Consider the following 21,231-nt stretch of genomic DNA (forward strand, 5'->3'; position numbering starts at 1 on the left):
ATTATCCCGATTATGTGCTGGCGGGCGTACGTTATATATATTTTTACATATTAACCCTTCACACAACAGGGATATTAAAGTTACACCACAACGAACAGATGCACTATGATAATGCATAACAAATAAATTACCACCGCTAATGAGTGATAACGAAAAATATAGAAACTCATAATAGATGGATAAAGATACAAGTGCAGTATCATGCGATCCTTGGCAGTGTGAGGGTCACTTGTGGCATCCTTGGGTACCTTCCTCATTGAGCTACACATAAGGGAAGCAGACATGTCCTCCCCACCTGTAGACAATATTATCCTTCTGGCAGACTGTTATAAGGTAAGCAGATGTAGCATAGATAATCCCGGTGTTAGTATAGATTGGAAATGTCAACAAAAGCCAGTTTATGCCCTGTCTGGTTAGGTTACCTAACCAACTTTAGTTGGTGAGGTAACCCAGCCAGAGCCGAGCGGCAGAGACATCCAAGAGTCTGTTTATTTTGTTGGATGCTCCATAGACATGTGGCTCCTCCTGCATGATAGAATGATAATAGATGGACTGACAAGTGTCAGTCTCCCTCAGCAACCCAAGATTGTAATTGCTCACTCTTTGAAAGTATATAACTTGGCCAATCCATTCATGCATCTGAAAACCAATGTGAGATGTAATCCACAGGTGCAATTTGATTCCACTGTCTAAAATCCTACCATACCTGTGTCTGGCTTCTGACACAACCATACCACAATTTATACTTAATGACTTGAAAGAATTTATGATGTTATATTTTGTTAAATAATTAATTAACATGAATTGTAAAGGACCTGCCTAGTATGGGCCAGCAGGCCTGCTGCAGTGTTCCTCCTTTCTTATGTTTTTATGTTCTTAAGTACTCACTGTCGTCAACTAATGATGTATATTATTTTTGTTGACTTACGTACAGAATAATGATAAAATTTCACCTTCACTGATGAAGATTTGCATTGAGTAAATATTTTGAAATTGATACTTAAAATCCTGCCAAATATAAACTATACGAGGCTAGTTAACCATTATTTTGTGCTAATGTCTAAATATCCATTTAATTATTAATAATCCTGCAGGGTCAAATTTAATATTGCTTTTGCAAAAAAAAAAAAAATAAAAAAAAATACTTTCTTTTTTCTTGCAGTCGTGTCACTACAAAATTTATCCTCCTGGTACAACTACTCTCTACGCTTACTTTGAGTCCAGAGGCGGCAAGTGAGTACAAAGCGCATCCAGTTCTGTAAGATAAGATTTTTTTCGGGTTTTTAACCCGGGGGAAGTTTTAGCCGCCCTGGATAACCCAAGAAAGTCAGTGCGTCATCGAGGACTGTCTGTTTTCATTGTTGTCCTTCAGACATGTTTCCCAGGATGTGACCCACACCAGTCAACTAACACCCAGGTACCTACTTACTGCTTGGTGAACAGGGATAGCAGGTGTAAAGTGATTAACAACCAAATACCTACTTACTGCTTGGTGAACAGGGATAGCAGGTGTGAGGTGATAACACCCAGGTACCTACATACTGCTAGGTGAACAGGGATAGCAAGTGTAAGGAAAAACGACTCACGAAATCGTAATAACACGATTGCAAATAAATTACAGAACGGGAGGGGCTTGAACCCATGGCTGGCAAGTAATAAAACTCACAAAACAATGTTCTTAACAACTGGTACATGCTGGTCTGCGGGTTTTAGGACTAGCTTACCATAGGTTCGATCCCTATCCGTTCTGTGACCTGTAAAGTGTGAATGTACTCACCTATTTGTGGTTGCAGGGGTCGATTCATAGCTCCTGGCCCCAACTCTTCGCTGGTCGCTACTAGGTCCATTCTCTCTTCTCTATGAGCTTTGTCGAACCTCTTCTTAAAGCTATGTATGGATACTTACTCCACTGCATCACTCTCCAGATTGTACTCACCTAATTGTGATTGCACGGGTCGAGACTCAGCTCCTGGTCCCGCCTCTTCATTCATAACTTATGTGTCTGAGTTTATTAAAAAAAATGATGTGTCGTCTGTCAGCACAATTTGTCTCCTTGATGACTACATGATGCATCGTAAGTGCCCCATGCCCTCCGGCGGTGCTGGGGTATAAACTTCCACAGGTCAGCGTCACAGGTCAGCGTCACAGGTCAGCGTCACAGGCCAGCGTCACAGGTCAGCGTCACTGACCTATAAAGACAAACTCAACCATCATGTTTGACGTGACACTAGGTTACGGTATCCCACTTAACATACTTGTGGAAAATTGCATTTATCTGAATGTAACTAATTGTGTACATAACAGTAAATGATAACAAAGATAATTATTATTTATCAATGTTACATAGACAAGTAGGAATTTCGGACACCTAGGTCGCAAAAATGTCCCCCTTCGATACCTACCACTTTCATAACCACAAGTTGCTCTGGACCTATTAATTAAATGAAATATACATACATCAGGAATACTGGTAAATATATAAATTTGTGGACTGTATATTAAAAATAATAAATGGTTACATATATACACAATTACATAACAGAAGGAAAATATATCTTAACATCACTCACCAATTTGACTGGAGATTAATGTATATCATACTCAGAAAACCTCACTCTAACTAAATCTATGAAAATAATGCTGGCCAGAATTACACACAAATCTAGAGAGCTTATCTGAGGTTCCTGGAGCTGTCTTGTCCAGTCGTCTGATATCTCAAGTTATGCAGGAATGCACATCCACCAATTTCGCCTCCTATTTGAGAAGTGTCAACACAATTTTAACCTCAAGAGCACGAAAAATTCTTCCCATTACACCAACGTTGTATCCAATTCAAAACCAAGATGGCGAGTCTCGTCTGCGCAGACGCAGGCTTTCCGTTTTCTATGACATAAATATTATTAAATACAGTATGGCCATCTATTTACATATAAATACTTAATTTCTGGAAAATATATACAGTATTTTCCACAATACTGTTGACATGATATGCCACTATGTATGTACGTAGGCGGAAAATCGTAACAAATTATATAACAGAAAACAACTTTGAGTTGTTCTGTTATGTCGAAGGATATCCCTCACGCTTGATCTTCAATCCCTCATTGCTCTGTACACTGAACAACTGCCCCTGCCAATTGTTTTTGTGTCTTGAAAGAAAGTTGAGACAAGGATAGGAAATCGGTCCACTCTACCTTGACCAGTGAGGTCGGGAAGCAACTTGTCTTCCCTGTGCACGATGATAAGTATCTTGGAAGAAAAATATCCGTTTATCGGTGCAGCAACCTTTTCTCCGAAAAATGGTGTCTCGTTGGCGGAGAGTTCAGTTGGATCATGACTTGAAGGCACTTGTGAAAGGATGTATATGCACTGCGGACTGCCATCTTGGTGCTATCCAGTGCTAGAACTAACTTAGGAGTGACGATGTTTAAAATGTTTGCAGGGATGTAGTCAGTGTTGTGAATAAAAGTCCAGCATCGGCTTCACCAGCTGTAATTGACTCTGACTCGTGAATGGTTTCAGGGAAATGAAAACTAGTCGATATTTCGATCAGTCTTGGACTACTATCAAGACACCAATGACTTGATAATGGTCATGGATGTAGCAAAATGCCCTCTGGTTTTCATTTCCAATTTGTGGGTTACTTGGGAATGTGTCGGCTAAGAACTGTCTAGTATGAACCAGGAGATCTACTGCAGCGTTTCTGTGATATTTATGTACCTACGTGCGTTTCGCCGTCAGGTTTCCGTATACGGTATTCTTCGGGCTGCAGTACATATTGAAGAGATGGCTGTGCGGCCCCGTGTTGACAAGAGCCATGATCCAGGAGGCCAAGGAAGTGATCAACACTGTCTTCAAGAGGGACGACGTTTTCAACGAGGAAGGCTGGAACTATCTCCTGGAGGTGAGAAATGCCGAAGGGATTTAATATTTAGAAACCCTGGTATTCTCATCACCTGAACTGTATTCTGGGTTTCTCCCTATATCAATTTTACGTTTTCTTTAATTTTTTCCACCAGAAAATGTTGACATAATATATTTCACCCACTTGTGCATGGAACACCAGTCACAAATAGAAGAAATAAAGAGAAATCGCATTGCCGTGGCTGGAACAATTTACAACAGTTTACTAACCCAATCTAGGCGAGTACTATCTCCCTGATACACCCCGTAAACTAACTTCACGAATACCACCTGGTGGTTCACACTTACACTCGCACACTCATTTGACCATAAACAGAAATATTAATCTCAGTCTTAATATAATGAATCCTGTGATACTCCAATACTGAAACTATATACTCTGCCAAAACAAAAGCATTCACACTGCTAAACTCACAAAATAGTATTTAGTCACTTAGCCATAATACCAACTTACTTCATAATTTGTAATATTTTACATTTAAGAATAAAACTAAGTATGCCCGAAATGCCTAGCCATGCTAAGCGTTCTAGTGGTACACTCTGTAATCTCAATTTTACTACATGTTAAACCAAACAATAACCAAATTTCTGTAAACTCAGCATTGTAATCCTTATAGAGAATAAACTAATAGGAAGCGCGTCTGTCTGGCGCTCAGCAAACGGAGGATCAAGCCTCCACCACGTCTTGCCCTGAATGACCCATATAGGTTTAGCGCTTAACATGAATTAATTATAATTACCAGTTGGAATTACAAATCAGACAAGGTCCACTCGTGACATATGATCATGGAGGAACCGAACGTTGTCTGGTTTCTCTTTCAAATTTGTGGGTTAGTTATAAATGAAACAGAGGGATCAATACTTTACCAACACATCAAACTTTGAGTTGCCATTTTTCTAGTTTTCATTACTCTTATGAATCTTGTGTTTCCCCATAAATGCAATTGTAATCCATTCATTAACAATTACATTAAGCTACAGCATGTGAGAATCAGGATAAACAAGTGACTCTTAGTAGGGCGAGACGTTCTACACCTACTAGTAGGGCGAGACGTGCTGCACAAGTGAGCACAAGAGGTCTAACAAAACTCCTTTCTTTCCCTCCCCAATAACTTTGATCCTTTGTTTTTATATTTACATGTTTAATATGTTTGTGTATTAGTTTACATCTTTGTGCTCAAACAAACTCACAAATTTCTAATTTCTGAGTTTGTGAATTATGTCGGTTACGAAATTTTGAACTATGCTTACCTGGCGATAAGAAGACGGAGAATCGAGTCTTCACTCCTTGCTCAGAATTACATAAATCACAGCAGTAGGCCTTCTCACACGTACAGTAATTTAGTACACAATAGATTCTAAACGCACCCGTGTTTATCAATTTTGTTTTATTTTTCTCTATAATACAAGTTTTGTGTTGCATGAGCAGCGTCACGGTGGTCGGCTGCCCCTGCGTGTGCGGGCAGTGCCCGAGGGCACGGTGGTACCCATCAAGAATGTCCTTTTTACTGTGGAAAACACTGACCCGGCGCTTCCCTGGATCACCAGCTTCTTCGAGGTAAGTGCCAAGCCAGGCTGGGCTTACCTCCAGGCTGCCGTCAGTATTGAAAATTAATTTAGTGGTCACAATGAAGAGGCATCAACATTTTCAGGTCATGTTAAATGCGGTACTGTCTGAGACATCAATAGCATTTTTTTTATATATATATCCACCTCTCCTCACTATGAGGCATCAACCTTTTCAGGTCGTGTTAACATGGGCTTCTGTCTGAGACATCAACAGTAATATTTTTATGTAGCAGCCTCTTCTCACTACCATCACTATTGATACAACTAGATCTATTTGACGTGGTGTTCTTTCATCCCTGGGTGTTCTCCCTACGATAGTCAGAGTCTACGTTATCAAATCAGTTGTTGTTAGACATATACAACTGTACTTTCTAGCTTATCTGTATACTTCACCCCAAATCACCGTAAGTTAACGAACAGATAATTAACATTCGCACGCTTCTGGATTCACGTTTGCACTAACGTAGAACGACGTTTTTTACAAACGTACTACATTTTGCGTTGCAGACATTGCTGGTGCAGACTTGGTACCCCATGACAGTGGCCACTAACTCTCGCTTCTGCAAGCACATCATCCACCACTACATGAACCTCACCCACGACAACACCAACAACCTTGTCTTCTCGGTGAGATCTCTTGTGTTACACGTGTCTTGCTCATCAGTTAGGTTACTTGCCCATCCTAGGTAGGTCTTACTCACACCCAACCCCTCCCATTCATGTATTTATCTAACCTACATCAATCTAACCAAAAAGTTTTATATAATACCAATCTACTTAAAACCTTAATTTTTAAAGGGGTGGACCGGTAAGCCAGCGGAAGGCCTCGGTCAGATGACCAAAAGCTCCAACGGCGAGTCGTCATCCTGTTTCCTGACGAACCTAACCTAACCAAATTAAGTGAAATTGATTTGAGAATTGCATTAAACATCCCATATCCATTTTGTGAATGATAGTTAAAATTATGTAGGTATATAATGAGTCCAGGAACTAAGCCCCAACATGCTATTTAAGTAGGTCATAGTACTAATTACTGTTTACATGAATAATGGCATTACCTGGAGCAATAAACTAGTTACATAATTAGCAAATTCAGTAACATGAACATCACAGTTTAACATACCTATCCAAGAGAGTCGAGGTGTTCTCAGCATAACATGCAGAATGAAGTGATCATGAGTAAAATAACATTGAGATATGTACACAGCTTCATGATACGGGGTACAGAGGCGTGTCATCCGTAGAGTCAGCGGCGCTGGGTGGCGCAGCGCACATGATCAGTTTCAAAGTAAGTATTATTTCTTAATGGTTATAATTATAGCCATAATTTTTAAAGGGGTGGAGGGGTAAGCCAGTGGAAGGCCTCGGTCAGATGACCAAAAACTCCAGCTGCAGGTCATCATATGACTAAGATCTGCGTCAGGAAACACTTGTCCTGTTTCCTGACAAACCTTACTTAACCTAACATTACCTAAATGGCAGTGTAATTGTTCTTCAAATTGAAATGCAGATTAAAAAAATAATAATAATAGAAACACTGGTCAATAACACAAATGAATCCACCTGAAAAGAATAAAATAGGTCAGTAATGTTTAGTTTGTCTTTTATTGATGTTCTCTGACAACTTTATTGTTCTGAGGGTTAAATTAGACATACCTTATCCTGAAAAACTTTGGTATGAGACCTATTTTTTTGCTCAAAATGAAACCATCTAATGTGTTTATCCAATGTATTCATCTTTGGATTTATTTGTTCCAGTAAGATGAACTTCAAAACAAGACAACGATCTCGATTAACGAATTTTATCTTCTTTTTATGGTTAACTTTTATAATTTAGGAGTAGTATAAACAAATGAAAAACATTCACAAAAACATGAATTTTGTCTTCATTTTTTAAATAGGATATATATGTATATATCAGATTCGTCAAGATTTTTAATTACACGTTGAAAAATGTACACTATACACATTCACACTTATGTGAGATCTTACATACATTTTTTTATAAATACTGCAATGTTGAATGTTCCATAATCACTCAATTGTATTCGACTGGAGGATCTCAGCGATAAGTCATATTATTTGGCTTTCTTGGGTTATTTGGGGTCAACCTTTCCATTGTTAAAACCAGAAAGATGTCTTGTTCGTCCTCAGTCATCAGACACTGTAGCCGGGACGTCCATGTTAAGAAAATACTACCACTTGAAGACAGTGGCAGGATTTTCGACTCCATCTTCCGAGCATTCCACCATTATATCCTGGGGCAGGGAGAGAGAACTAGACTCTCACAGGCACATGCTCCACACCTACTCTGAAGGTGAGAAATTTAAGAGAGTTAAAAAAAATTGTAAATTACAAACTAGATGTTTCGGTCGGTCTTGGACAATATTAGTTGGCGATTGATACAGGTTCAAGATGGACCGAAACCTGGTATGGGTTTTCTCTTGCAGTTTTTTTTGTCTTAGTTGTGAAATGTTCTTACCACAATATTTTAACTTATTTGTTCATATATATATATATATATATATATATATATATGTATATTATATATATATGTATATTATATATATAATTATATATATATGTATATTATATATATATATATATATATATATATGTCGTGCCGAATATGTAAAACTGGTCAATTAGCAAGAACTCATTTAAAATTGAGTCCTTTTTGAAATTTTCTTTTATACGTTTAAAGATGTATTTTTTTCATTAATGTTAATGTAAAAAATTTTAATTTTGCACCAAAAGAATCTTAGAAAACTTACCTAACCTTATTATAACAAAAGCAATTTATTTTAGCCTAACCCAACTAAATATATTTTAAATACGTTTACAATAATTTAATACTAAACAAACACAGTTAAATATATTTTTTTTCGTTAGGTTCAGAATGATTTTGGCGAAATTATTGCATACACAAATTTTCACTTGTCCTATATGGCAAGATGAGCGTTGCTATTTAAGCCAAGATCGCAAGTTCTGCCTACAAGAGGCCTGAGCTTGCTACCATCTGCAGCTCATAAGACTGCCATCCCCACGAGCCCCTTTGAGGCGGGGTAGATGGCAGACCAGAGGCCTAGCTTCTCCCTACGAGCCCCGTGAGGGCGGGGAATGTGGCTAGGCCTGGGGACACTTGGTCCCAAAGATGAGGAGATACTTGTACCTCCTCCCATGGGAGACTTAAGTCTCGAGACACTCCCCAGATAGGGAGCCAAGGCCGGGTCACCACTACTTGGAAAAGACCCGGGCCGGGAGAATACCGGCGGAAAAAAAAAAAAAAAGTTCTGCCTATTTGGCACGACATATATAAATATATATATATATATATATATATATATATATATATATATATATATATATATATATATATATATATATATATATATATATATGTATATATATATATATATATATATATATATATATATATATATCGACAGATGATCCAGAATATTAGAGCTGTTTTACCAGGAGACGAGCCATTGATCCGGCCAATAGCACTCTCCTTGGCACTCCTCTTGGGTCCAGTGCCATATATCTGATCATAGAAAAAAAAAGTCTCAGACCTCCGGACGATGGAAGGCAGGATGAAAGACACTGATACACATGATGCCTTCTACCTACTCACCAGGTGCCTGTCAGTCCCAAAACTTACCTACTTTCTGAGATGCTCCCCAGCCTTCAGCAGTCCAAAACTCAAGGAATATGACTCTCTCCCTTAAGACCATGCTAGAGAGTGTATTGAATCTTTCCCTTGAAGATGGACAGTGGTTGCAAGCCTCATTTCCGGTCAGGCTTCGGGGCCTGGGAGTACGCAGATCCTCTCAGATTGCTCTACCAACTTTCCTATCCTCTTCCATAGCATCAAACGAGTTAATAAGACAAATTCTTCCAGATAGCCTCAGTGACTCAGCAGGAATACAGGACCCTAGCTCTGCCAGTGCCATCACTGAATGGGAGACTTGCTGCTCCAGCACCAAACCCTAGTGCAGCACTGGCTCACAAACAGTCAAGCTGGGATGGCCCCATCGCCGAAAAGGTGCTTGCAAACATGCTCAGGGCTGCAACATCAGACAGGGAGATTGCCCATCTCCAAGCTGTGAGTGCACATCACTCCGGGGACTTCCTCCAAACAGTTCCCATATCGGCAATGGGAACGCTCCTGGACCCTAAGACCCTCCGTACTGCAGTGGTTCTGCGCCTTGCTGCCCAAATTCACACGGAATATACGTGTATTTGCGGCGATGCGCAAGCCGACCAATATGGTCTACATGGTCTTAACTGTTCCAAAACCAAGGGCTGGCATGCAAGACACAATGAGGTCAACGACATCATAAAGAGAACCCTTGCTACGGCTGGATGCCCAGCCGAGAGGGAGCCCCGATCACTAGCAGCCAACGATACCCACAACCCAACAAACCGCACTGATGGGATCACCATCTATCCTTGGAAGAATGGCAAGCTCTTAGCATGGGACTATACCTGTGTGTCCACAATGGCTGACACCTATATCCATCACAGTGTCGGGCGACAGGGAGAAGCTGCTGACCACAGGGAGGAGTACAAGATCAGCAAGTACAGGGACATAAGCCAACAGTATCAATTTGTCCCAGTGAGATCAGAGACCTTGGGATCATGGGGAAAACATGCCACACGTTTCTTTAAAGAATTGGGTACCAGACTCATCGACACCACCAGGAACCCAAGGGCAGTCACTTTCATGTTCCAGCGCCTCAGGATGGCAGTCCAGAGGGGAAATGCATGCTGCATACTGGGCTCGCGTTCAGCTTCGATGGGGCTGGAGGAGATTCATAACCTTTGATATATTGTACCAATGTACTCATGTTTGTGTTTTCTATCAATGTGTTCTGTCTATTAATAAGGTACACATATAATATAAATTATAGGGGTGGTAGGAGAAGAAAATATTCAAACAGCTCCTGGGAGAACATTGAGTTTTCCCCGAGGTACGTTTATTGTCTTCTCTGAGGATGAGGGTCCCCAGTAAATCTATCGCTAACTAATAATATCCGAGACCGACCGAAACGTCTAAGACAAAGTGATAACAATAATAATATTTATTTCTACAAGTACTACATGGAACCTATTATCAGAGTTTCCTAACTTGAGCATAAAACCGAATCTCTATTATCCTGTGATTATTTTTATTTTGGATAAATTCTAGTCTTAGCTTCTCTTTCTGAAGTGGAAGGCCTCGGTCAGATGACCAAAAGCTCCAGCTGCTGGTCATTACATGACTAAGACCCGCGTCAGGAAACACTTGTCCTGTTTCCTGACAAACCTTACCTAACCTAGCCTTCTCATTCTCAATATGTAGTATGTATATATGTACCTATTTATTGAACGGACCACTGAGTGACTTATTGACCATAGCGCTCTGTCTTTTAATAAAAAATTTGCTCCCGATGAATGTAATGTGTCCAGAATCAAGGCTTGCTGTTGTGGAAGCAGCTGTATAGCCCTTGTGGCTTAGCGCTTCTTTTTGATTATAATAATAATAATGTTGTGGAAGCTAGGCTCAGTAAGACTGAGACTAGCTGTTGTAGAAGCTAGGCTCAGTAAGACTGAGACTAGCTGTTGTAGGAGCTAGGCTCAGTAAGACTGAGACTAGCTGTTGTGGAAGCTAGGCTCAGTAAGACTGAGACTAGCTGTTGTAGAAGCTAGGCTCAGTAAGACTGAGACTAGCTGTTGTGGAAGCTAGGCTCAGTAAGACTGAGACTAGCTGTTGTAGAAGCTAGGCTCAGTAAGACTGAGACTAGCTGTTGTAGAAGCTAGGCTCAGTAAGACTGAGACTAGCTGTTGTGGAAGCTAGGCTCAGTAAGACTGAGACTAGCTGTTGTAGAAGCTAGGCTCAGTAAGACTGAGACTAGCTGTTGTGGAAGCTAGGCTCAGTAAGACTGAGACTAGCTGTTGTAGAAGCTAGGCTCAGTAAGACTGAGACTAGCTGTTGTAGAAGCTAGGCTCAGTAAGACTGAGACTAGCTGTTGTGGAAGCTAGGCTCAGTAAGACTGAGACTAGCTGTTGTAGAAGCTAGGCTCAGTAAGACTGAGACTAGCTGTTGTAGAAGCTAGGCTCAGTAAGACTGAGACTAGCTGTTGTAGGAGCTAGGCTCAGTAAGACTGAGACTAGCTGTTGTAGAAGCTAGGCTCAGTAAGACTGAGACTAGCTGTTGTAGGAGCTAGGCTCAGTAAGACTGAGACTAGCTGTTGTAGGAACTAGGCTCAGTAAGACTGAGACTAGCTGTTGTAGGAGCTAGGCTCAGTAAGACTGAGACTAGCTGTTGTAGGAACTAGGCTCAGTAAGACTGAGACTAGCTGTTGTAGGAGCTAGGCTCAGTAAGACTGAGACTACCTGTTGTAGGAGCTAGGCTCAGTAAGACTGAGACTAGCTGTTGTAGGAGCTAGGCTCAGTAAGACTGAGACTAGCTGTTGTAGAAGCTAGGCTCAGTAAGACTGAGACTAGCTGTTGTAGAAGCTAGGCTCAGTAAGACTGAGACTAGCTGTTGTAGGAGCTAGGCTCAGTAAGACTGAGACTAGCTGTTGTAGGAGCTAGGCTCAGTAAGACTGAGACTAGCTGTTGTAGAAGCTAGGCTCAGTAAGACTGAGACTAGCTGTTGTAGGAGCTAGGCTCAGTAAGACTGAGACTAGCTGTTGTAGAAGCTAGGCTCAGTAAGACTGAGACTAGCTGTTGTAGGAGCTAGGCTCAGTAAGACTGAGACTAGCTGTTGTAGGAGCTAGGCTCAGTAAGACTTAAGACTAGCTGTTGTCAATTTAGATAGGAGAAGCAGCTCATCCTCTGGGATTTATTTAATTTAAAACCAAGATATGTAAAATTATTTGCTAGGTGTCTGCGATCTAGGGTACCCGCAAAGTGCTTAGTAATTAGGCTAGCTAAAAAAAAACTGTCTTTGGAGCCTAGGATTCGTTCTAGCTGCTCGATGTTCAATGTCAACCGTGTAATTGGTAATAAATGCTACTGAAATAAACTGCTTAAATATTCCTCAGTGTGATCAAACCCCATGCGCTTCATGATGCAGGTTTAGTGCATCCCTGAGTATAATAATGGCAATATTAATTAATGGTAACGGTAATACAGTGTGATGACTCTGCCTTGTACTGCAAGGTGATGCTGGCTGCGTGTGTGACTCCTACGATATCTGGAAGTGTCTTGAAGATATGTGGTGCGGTGAGCTGCGGGAACTGGTACTGGAACGAGGCAGGAAGGGAGGCTGCATCTATCTCAGGCCAGACAGTGGGGAACCCAAGACGGTGGTCCTTAAGGTTCATTATACCTTACTGTATAATTATGTTCCTAGCCTTATGGGTGACTGAAAAAATCCTGCTTGAACACATAGGTCATTTTTGCCTAACTAGTTTCTAAAATATGCGTACATAAATGGGGACTTCTGATGGATTTCAATGTTTTCGATGAATGAATATTAATTATATAATGTAATTAATAAACTAGTTATACAAATTACCTATATGTACTCTAATTATCTAACTAAGCTAATTAATAAATCATCTTTGCTAGACCTTATTATAAGCCATTTATAATAATGAGGCTAATTATTATATAAATGTTAAGACACTTAGTAGAAAATTGTGAATGTTTTATAACGTTGACTGGGTATGTTAGGACTTTGAAATTTGTATATCATGAAAAATACTGTGTACCTGTTCCATAGACAATACAAGGTGTAGGTAATCAAGTGAGACTGGAGATATCTGAATATTTGAAGCTATTTAAAGTATGCAAATTTTCTTGAGTAATATGTTTAGTAGAGACGAATATATAAACCATTACTTGAGCCTCGCCTATCTTTGTAATTCAGTTGTTTAAACATCACAATAATATTTAAATGTTTACTTTCTTCCCCCTGTCTCCCGTTCCTTCTTCAGTGCCTAGAGATCCTGGGTTCGGCATACGGCACAGACATCAACTCTAAGGGCTACAAAACTCTTCCTCCTTACCTCAGGGTCATTCACGCTGATGGAATTAATCACAAGACACTCTGTAAGTTAGCTCACATAGTTTTTACTGGGTGCATAAGTATATATATTTTAGAATATATACAGGATGACGCAAATGTGAGGACACACACTTCTGGGTTTTTTAAATCTTTCTGAAGGTTTCTCAAGGAATATCCAGCTCCAAGGATGTCCTGTGTGTCCAGACCCAAGGAAGTGTGTCCAGTGTCCATACATTTGGGCCACCCTGTAGAATGACAGGAAACTCACTTGAACTACGCGGTAATATATAATGAACTATATAATTATCGGTTCTTTTGAGTCGTATGGAAGGGAAACTCTGGAAATAAATCACACTGTGGCATTTGGGTTATCCTAATGTAGTTATGGAGAGAAATTTCATAATATATCGACACGATAGATATAGACACAAATGCAGTAAAAGACTGCATTTTACTGCTATAAATATATATTTTTTATAATTTTCTATAGATGAGGCAGTGCTGCCTCCTGCTGCTTAACGTTTTCTTTCCATTGTGCCACTACTGAAAACGAAAGTGTTTTGTTGTTAGAGACGAAGACATGCATTTCATTCTTAAATTGTGAAGACGAGTAATATGAATATATCAGTCTAGTAATGCGAATCAATTTTCCGTTGCAGGGGGTATATTAGAGCACCTCAAAAGTCATGGCTGGAGCACGGAAAATGCTTATTTTGGAGCCGGAGGCGCTCTGCTTCAAAGGGTCAGTAACTAACTGTTTCATCTTGGGTTTTTTTTTCTTCGGTATTCCCGAAGGAAAACCTTGAAGTGGATAAAAAAATCCTTTAGGTTTTCGCTTATAACTTGAGAACGCCTGATTCGATCGGCTTGAAATTTTCAGCGCTGGTTTACTGTAACTAGGGAATGGTTCATGGAATTATTGGGATGGACAGGTTTCCTTTTGTCTGTTGTATAAAGCCATTTTTTATTGTGTTTCCATGCGATAACTTTAGAATGCCTTGTCTGAATGGCTTCAAACTTCCAACAGTGGTGTATCTCACTTAGAAAAGGATTGGGATTGTTACCGGGCGTGGCCCGGTGGCCTCGTGGCTAAAGCTCCCGCTTCACACACGGAGGGCCCGGGTTCGATTCCCGGCGGGTGGAAACATTTCGACACGTTTCCTTACACCTGTTGTCCTGTTCACCTAGCAGCAAATAGGTACCTGGGTGTTAGTCGACTGGTGTGGGTCGCATCCTGGGGGATAACATTAAGGACCACAATGGAAATAAGTTAGACAGTCCTCGATGACGCACTGACTTTCTTGGGTTATCCTGGGTGGCTAACCCTCCGGGGTTAAAAATCCGAACGAAATCTTATCTTATCTTTGGGAGCCAAACTGTGTTTATTAAACAGTTCATTATATTCTGCAAAATAACTTGAGTATGAAGATTGAGACACTTATGCAGCATATGGGAATCTGCATAAGTGTCTCAATCTTCAACTTGTCGGTTTTTCAAACCATTCATCACAACTTGAGTATGACTCTTTTAAACGACTTCAGTCTTTAATGACTGATGTTTTTTTGTAAAGCTCATACCTTTCGGGTTTAGGCTGTGTAGGTCTAAATTTGCTAACATAAATTTGGACTTGTTATATTCCGTGGAATAACTGGAAATTGCCTCTTGTGGTGTGTTTCATCTTATTAACAAGGGATATATACATGTATTTTGAGGAATGTATTTCTATGGGCGTTTATATGATGACACTTTAATTCATATTTTAGGGATTGAAGTATTCTAGTTTAGTGGTGAAACGGATATTATTATTATTATTATTATTATTATTATTATTATTATTATTATTATTATCATCACACTGGCCGATTCCCACCAAGGCAGGGTGGCCCGAAAAAGAAAAACTTTCACCATCATTCACTCCATCACTGTCTTGCCAGAAGGGTGCTTTACACTACAGTTTTTAAACTGCAACATTAACACCCCTCCTTCAGAGTGCAGGCACTGTACTTCCCATCTCCAGGACTCAAGTCCGGCCTGCCGGTTTCCCTGAACCCCTTCATAAATGTTACTTTGCTCACACTCCAACAGCACGTCAAGTATTAAAAACCATTTGTCTCCATTCACTCCTATCAAACACGCTCACGCATGCCTGCTGGAAGTCCAAGCCCCTCGCACGCAAAACCTCCTTTATCCCCTCCTCCAACCCTTTCTAGGCCGACCCCTACCCCGCCTTCCCTCCACTACAGATTTATACACTCTCGAAGTCATTCTGTTTTGTTCCATTCTCTCTACATGTCTGAACCACCTCAACAACCCCTCCTCAGCTCTCTGGACAATAGTTTTGGTAGTCCCACACCTTCTAATTTCCAACCTACGAATTCTCTGCATTATATTCACACCACACATTGCCCTCAGATCTGATATCTTCACTGCTTCCAGCCTTCTCCTCGTTGAAACATTCATCACCCATGCTTCACACCCATATAGGAGTGTTGGTATAAATATACTCACATACATTTCTCTCTTTGCTTCCAAGAACAAAGTTCTTTGTCTCCTCAGACTCCTAAGTGCACCACTCACCCTTTTCCCCTCATCAATTCTATGATTCACCTCGTCTTTCATAGACCCATCTGCTGACACGTTCACTCCCAAATATCTGAATACATTCACCTCCTCCATACTCTCTCCTTCCAATTTGATATCCAATCTTTCGTCACCTAATCTTTTTGTTTTCCTCATAACCTTACTCTTTCCTATATTCACTTTTAATTTTCTTCTTTTGCACACCCTACCAAATTCATCCACCAATCTCTGCAACTTCTCTTCAGAATCTCCCAAAAGCACCGTGTCATAAGCAAAAAGCAACTGTGACAACTCCCACTTTGTGTGTGATTCTTTATCTTTTAACTCCACATCTCTTGCCAAGACCCTCGCATTCACTTCTCTTACAACTCCATCTATAAATATATTGAACAATCTCGGTGCAGCTTTAATGGCCCTCGTGTAGTCGACAGGCTTTAAACCCCATTAGCAAACCAAATTATTAGCGTTGGTGTTTTTCTTTCAAAGAAAGTTCGCATTAATTTTGGGTTATGTAAGTTCTAATTTGCCAATTTTATGTAACAAATTAATTTCCATACAATAATTAGACTATGCTTCGTATGATTGGCTTTAAGGTTAACTCAGTCTCTGGTGTATCTCTCTTAGATATACCAGCGTTTTCAGCGGTGTACGTGCTAATTTCCCAATTTTATTGAAGAAATTTGTAAAATTTCAATGCAGTATTTCGTGAATGTTTCATCTAGTCGGTTTAAAACCTTAAATTTCTGAGCGGTTTCAAGCGTAAAGTTCTGATGTATTTTGGGATAATGGTCTCTATGCTGAGAGAATGCCTCGTCTGACTGGATTGTAACTTACATGGGGTTGAGAACTGGTTTTGGACAGTGCTGGTGCCATTTTTTCCATTCTTTGAAACATTTTTAATCCTACTTTTATGTGGTAACTTGTGAATGCTTCTTTGATTGATTACAAGGATTCAACAAAAATATTTGACTCCATTAAAAACTTATGTCGCACTCTGTGTACTTAATTTTTGCGTCCATTGAGGTAGAGAGAAAAGTCATTCGAGCTATTCCAGGATGCTGGAAATGGGTTCACCAATTTTGGTGATAGGGCACTTGAACATTCCAGTTCCAGGTATTTAGTCCCCGTTGCCGTTCACAAGTGCTGAAGAATGGAAGGTGATTAGATGAGTCCTTATCGAGTTATGAGCGAAATGAAATCGACTAGTTGGAAGAAGTAAAAGAAAAACGAAAAGATTCGGTTAATAGCATAAAGGTGCCCCCTTCGGGATACCTAACAACAATAATAATAATATTATTGATGATGATGATAATAATAATAATATCTTGTATTATTCTTGTAATAGATTGACCGGGACACGCAGCAGTGTGCCTATAAGGTGAGTTATGTGGAGACAGACGGACAAGGCAGAGATGTATACAAACAACCAATAACAGACTCCATCAAGACCAGCAAAAGAGGCCGCCTCTCCCTTCATTGTAACGATGGTGTTTACACCACCATGCAGGGCAGCAAGGGGCATTCACCCAAGGTAAGCAAAACACCACGGAGGGCAGCAAGGGGCACCCACCTAAGGTTAGCCAGGTACCATGCAGGGCAGTAAGTCGCACCCATCTAATATAAACTAGGCACTCAACGATTGTCACACCATGTGTCATTATGTGCTAGAGTGAGATCAAATTAATGAATTCAGAGACAACTTTCTCAAAAATGGTCCAGAAATGCCAAAGTATTTTATCTACAGTGGCATATTACCAACCATTCTGGAAAAAAATACCCTGACTTTGCCCGTTTTACGTAAATAATGCATGACCACTTAAACTTTTTACAAACGTACCTCGCTAAAAAGGTTAAGTTTTGGTATTTGTTTTGTGTGACCTAATTCATGTCTAAATAAGCAACTCATTACCGTTGTAACCAGGTGTAAACATGTAAACAGTTAATTACCACTGTAACCAATTATACATTTCGGGTTTAGGCTGTGTAGGTGTAAACATGCCGACTTGCTAACACATATTTGGAATTGCTGGATCCTGTCCAAAAATTGGAGAATGTCTCTTTTGCTCGGGTTCATCTTATTAACAGAATATATATCTTCAGGGATGTATTTTTCTCGGAGTATATATCCTGAGAGGTTAGGGTTAATCCTTATTTTAGGAATTGAAGTATCCTTTGTCTGGATTTGAAAAGGTTACCGTATAGCATTGATGTCCCTCGCGTAGTAGACAGTCAACCAACCTATTAGCGTTGGTGTGCCTTAGTTTAAGGAAGAATTGGTTATAATTATAACCATAATTTTTAAATGAGTAGACCGGTAAGTCAGTGGAAGGCCTCGGTCAGATGACTGAAAGCTCCAGTTGTGGATCATCACATGACTAAGACCCACGTCAGGAAACTTGTCTTGTGTCCAGACAAACTTTACGTAGTCTAAGGAAGTTCTCTGCCCATTTTCGTTATGTCTAGTTTTCTGACGTTTTTCGTTAGCGAATTTCGGAGATAACTATATTTGAGTTTAGTTTATATATATATATATATATATATATATATATATATATATATATATATATATATATATATATATATATATATATATATATATATATATTATATATATATATTATATATATATATATATATATATATATATATATATATATATATATATATATATATATATATATATATATATATATATATATATATATATATATATATATATATATATATATATATATATATATATATATATATACCCAATTGTAAAATACTATAATTGACAGAAAACATACACATTATTATTATTATTGTAAAAGGACACAAGTGCAACTAATGTGACATTTATTGTGGCAACGTTTCGCTCTCCAGGAGCTTTATCAAGCCATGGCTTGATAAAGCTCCTGGAGAGCGAAACGTTGCCACAATAAATGTCACATTAGTTGCACTTGTGTCCTTTTACTTAACATATTGTCGGTAATTCTACCAACCTTATTACATTATTATTATTATTTTTATTATTATTATTATTATTCCCTTTGAGCACTAAATCCTTGTGGATTATACAGCTCTTGAATAATGAGAATTGATGCTATATATATGCATATTTTGTCTAGTTACACACAGTATATACACTGTGAGCAGCTCCCGGCCACACAGTATGACTGGTTACCTACAGTTATTTAAAATGCACAGAACTCAGTACGTGGAGATGGCTGATACTTCAGGGGGGTTTAGCGAGGCTGGCAAGCCAAGAACTTGGAGATGCACTCCTCTGCCTTGGATCGTACCTGACAGTTTTCCGCTCCCCAGATTCTTTTTGTAAACCATGGCTGTCGTTTGGCTGTTTTTTTCGGTACGCCAGTTCCCCTGCTTTTTAATATGTTATTTTTCCCCTATAATCTACCTTGTCCATAATTACAATCACATTTGCTTTGTCTGCTTTCGTAAGGTGAAGTCCAGGATCTTTCCTTAATTCATGGTATAACTTAACAAATCTTTAATGATAATTGTGTTGTAGAGGTGTGAGTTGTGTTATAACACAGTTGTCCTCAAAGATTCGTTAAGTCATACCATGAATTAAGGTAACATCGTAGACTTCACCTTACGAAAGCAGACAAAGCAAATGCGATAGTAATTATGGTCAAGATAGATTATAGAGAAAAAATAAACACAATATTAGGAAATAGGGAAACTCAGGCGCCTCTTAAGGCATTACTGACGAAATTAGTCGTTCGTGTATAATCCGAACTAGATAACAGACAGTCTAAGTTGTGAATTTTTGTGATGGGTGTTTTGAACATAATATTAATAAATGTTATATATTAAATTAAGAGTACTAATATTAAGCTTGCCTAGGCTTCTGTATTTCTTTTGGAAATGCATAAATTACTTGATTAGAGGCTGATATGTGTTGAACAAGGAACCTTGAACCTGACTGCCTGATGTTGCAGGACCTGCTGGTGACAGTGTTTGAGAACGGAGAACTTCTGCAGGACTACACATTCCCAGAGATCCAGGAGAGAGCAGAGATCACTCCCGAGGATTTCGACATCATCAAGTTCTTAGAGGAAGACTCTGACTAATAGAAATTCTGTCACCCACAGCAATAAAAGTCTGTGAGACTCAATGGTGGACTCATCTGAGTCAGTTTCTTGAAGTTTTGAAGGAATTGAAATATTAATTTTCAAGGTTCGTTCCAACTTTCCTTCAAATATATTCATCTTAATGTAAGCAAATACATGACTCACGAATTCGTAATAACACAATTACAAATCTACTGGTTAACGCACTGGCCTGTGAGTTTTAGGACCCACCTGCAATGGGTTCAAGCCCCATCCGTTCCCTGATTTTATGTTTTATTTCGTTGCGTAAATATGTAGCGTATTTATCTCGCAATTAGCGGACGTCAGATCGACTCTCCATAACCTCCCTTGAACAACCCTCAGTAGTTTAGCACTGCACGCAAAATATATTAATAAACCACCTGTACCGTGGTTTGTTTGTAATAATGTCATTACGATTTCGTGAGTTACATTAATAAGTACTACCTGTACAGTAGGGCCCCATTTATACGGCTACCGCCGGAAAGCGGACAAGTTTATGTGACTGGGTGCACGTAATGGAAATATATTGTTACTATTTCCCAGTGTTTATGTGTCCTCTTGGTTTAGATTTTCCCACAAAGTCACAAGAACAGTTAGTTTTATATGCACAATTTTGAGATCTAAAGCAATATCACAAACTGTTTATAATGATAATTCTTCCCATTAAGGGAGGAGGGGAGTGGCTTGGTGACGGTGAAGGCTTGGTGATCCATGGAATTGGGCTGTGGTGCATACGTCTTGGATGTGGTGCATACGTCCGGGCTGTGGTAAATGCGTCCGAGTTGTGGTGCATACGCTAGACTGCTGGCGGCGAGCACTAACAGCTTGATCGATCAGACCAGCAAAATGAATGCCTGGTCTGGGATCGAACCGCGGGAGCGGTGACCTCCGGAAGGGACTACAGGTAATCAGCCCCATAGATTCATTTTAACTCCTATAGACGTTGTATGACCTCCTCGCGGAGTCTCAATTCCCAATTAATACATAACAATGATGCATCACTCTACTCAGAGTAGAAAAAAGTGCAATATATTGCAATCCCGTATAGCATGGGTA

General features: G+C 39.6%; 1 protein-coding gene across 1 annotated transcript; it reads left to right on the forward strand.

The window, feature by feature from the left end:
• The first annotated feature begins 183 nt into the window (after nt 1-183).
• Nucleotides 184-20,713, forward strand: LOC128685590 (nicotinamide phosphoribosyltransferase-like). Its single transcript, XM_070087804.1, has 12 exons — nt 184-333; nt 1,163-1,233; nt 3,742-3,904; nt 5,354-5,482; nt 6,001-6,120; nt 6,701-6,781; nt 7,648-7,810; nt 12,646-12,803; nt 13,425-13,539; nt 14,155-14,237; nt 17,421-17,606; nt 20,023-20,713. Exons 1-12 carry the CDS (start codon nt 283-285, stop codon nt 20,152-20,154), a joined length of 1,452 nt encoding a protein of 483 aa, XP_069943905.1. The 5' UTR covers nt 184-282; the 3' UTR covers nt 20,155-20,713.
• The last annotated feature ends 518 nt before the right edge of the window (nt 20,714-21,231 follow it).

This window comes from Cherax quadricarinatus, chromosome 23, assembly GCF_038502225.1.
Source record: "Cherax quadricarinatus isolate ZL_2023a chromosome 23, ASM3850222v1, whole genome shotgun sequence".
Classification (NCBI taxonomy): Eukaryota; Metazoa; Arthropoda; class Malacostraca; order Decapoda; family Parastacidae; genus Cherax; species Cherax quadricarinatus.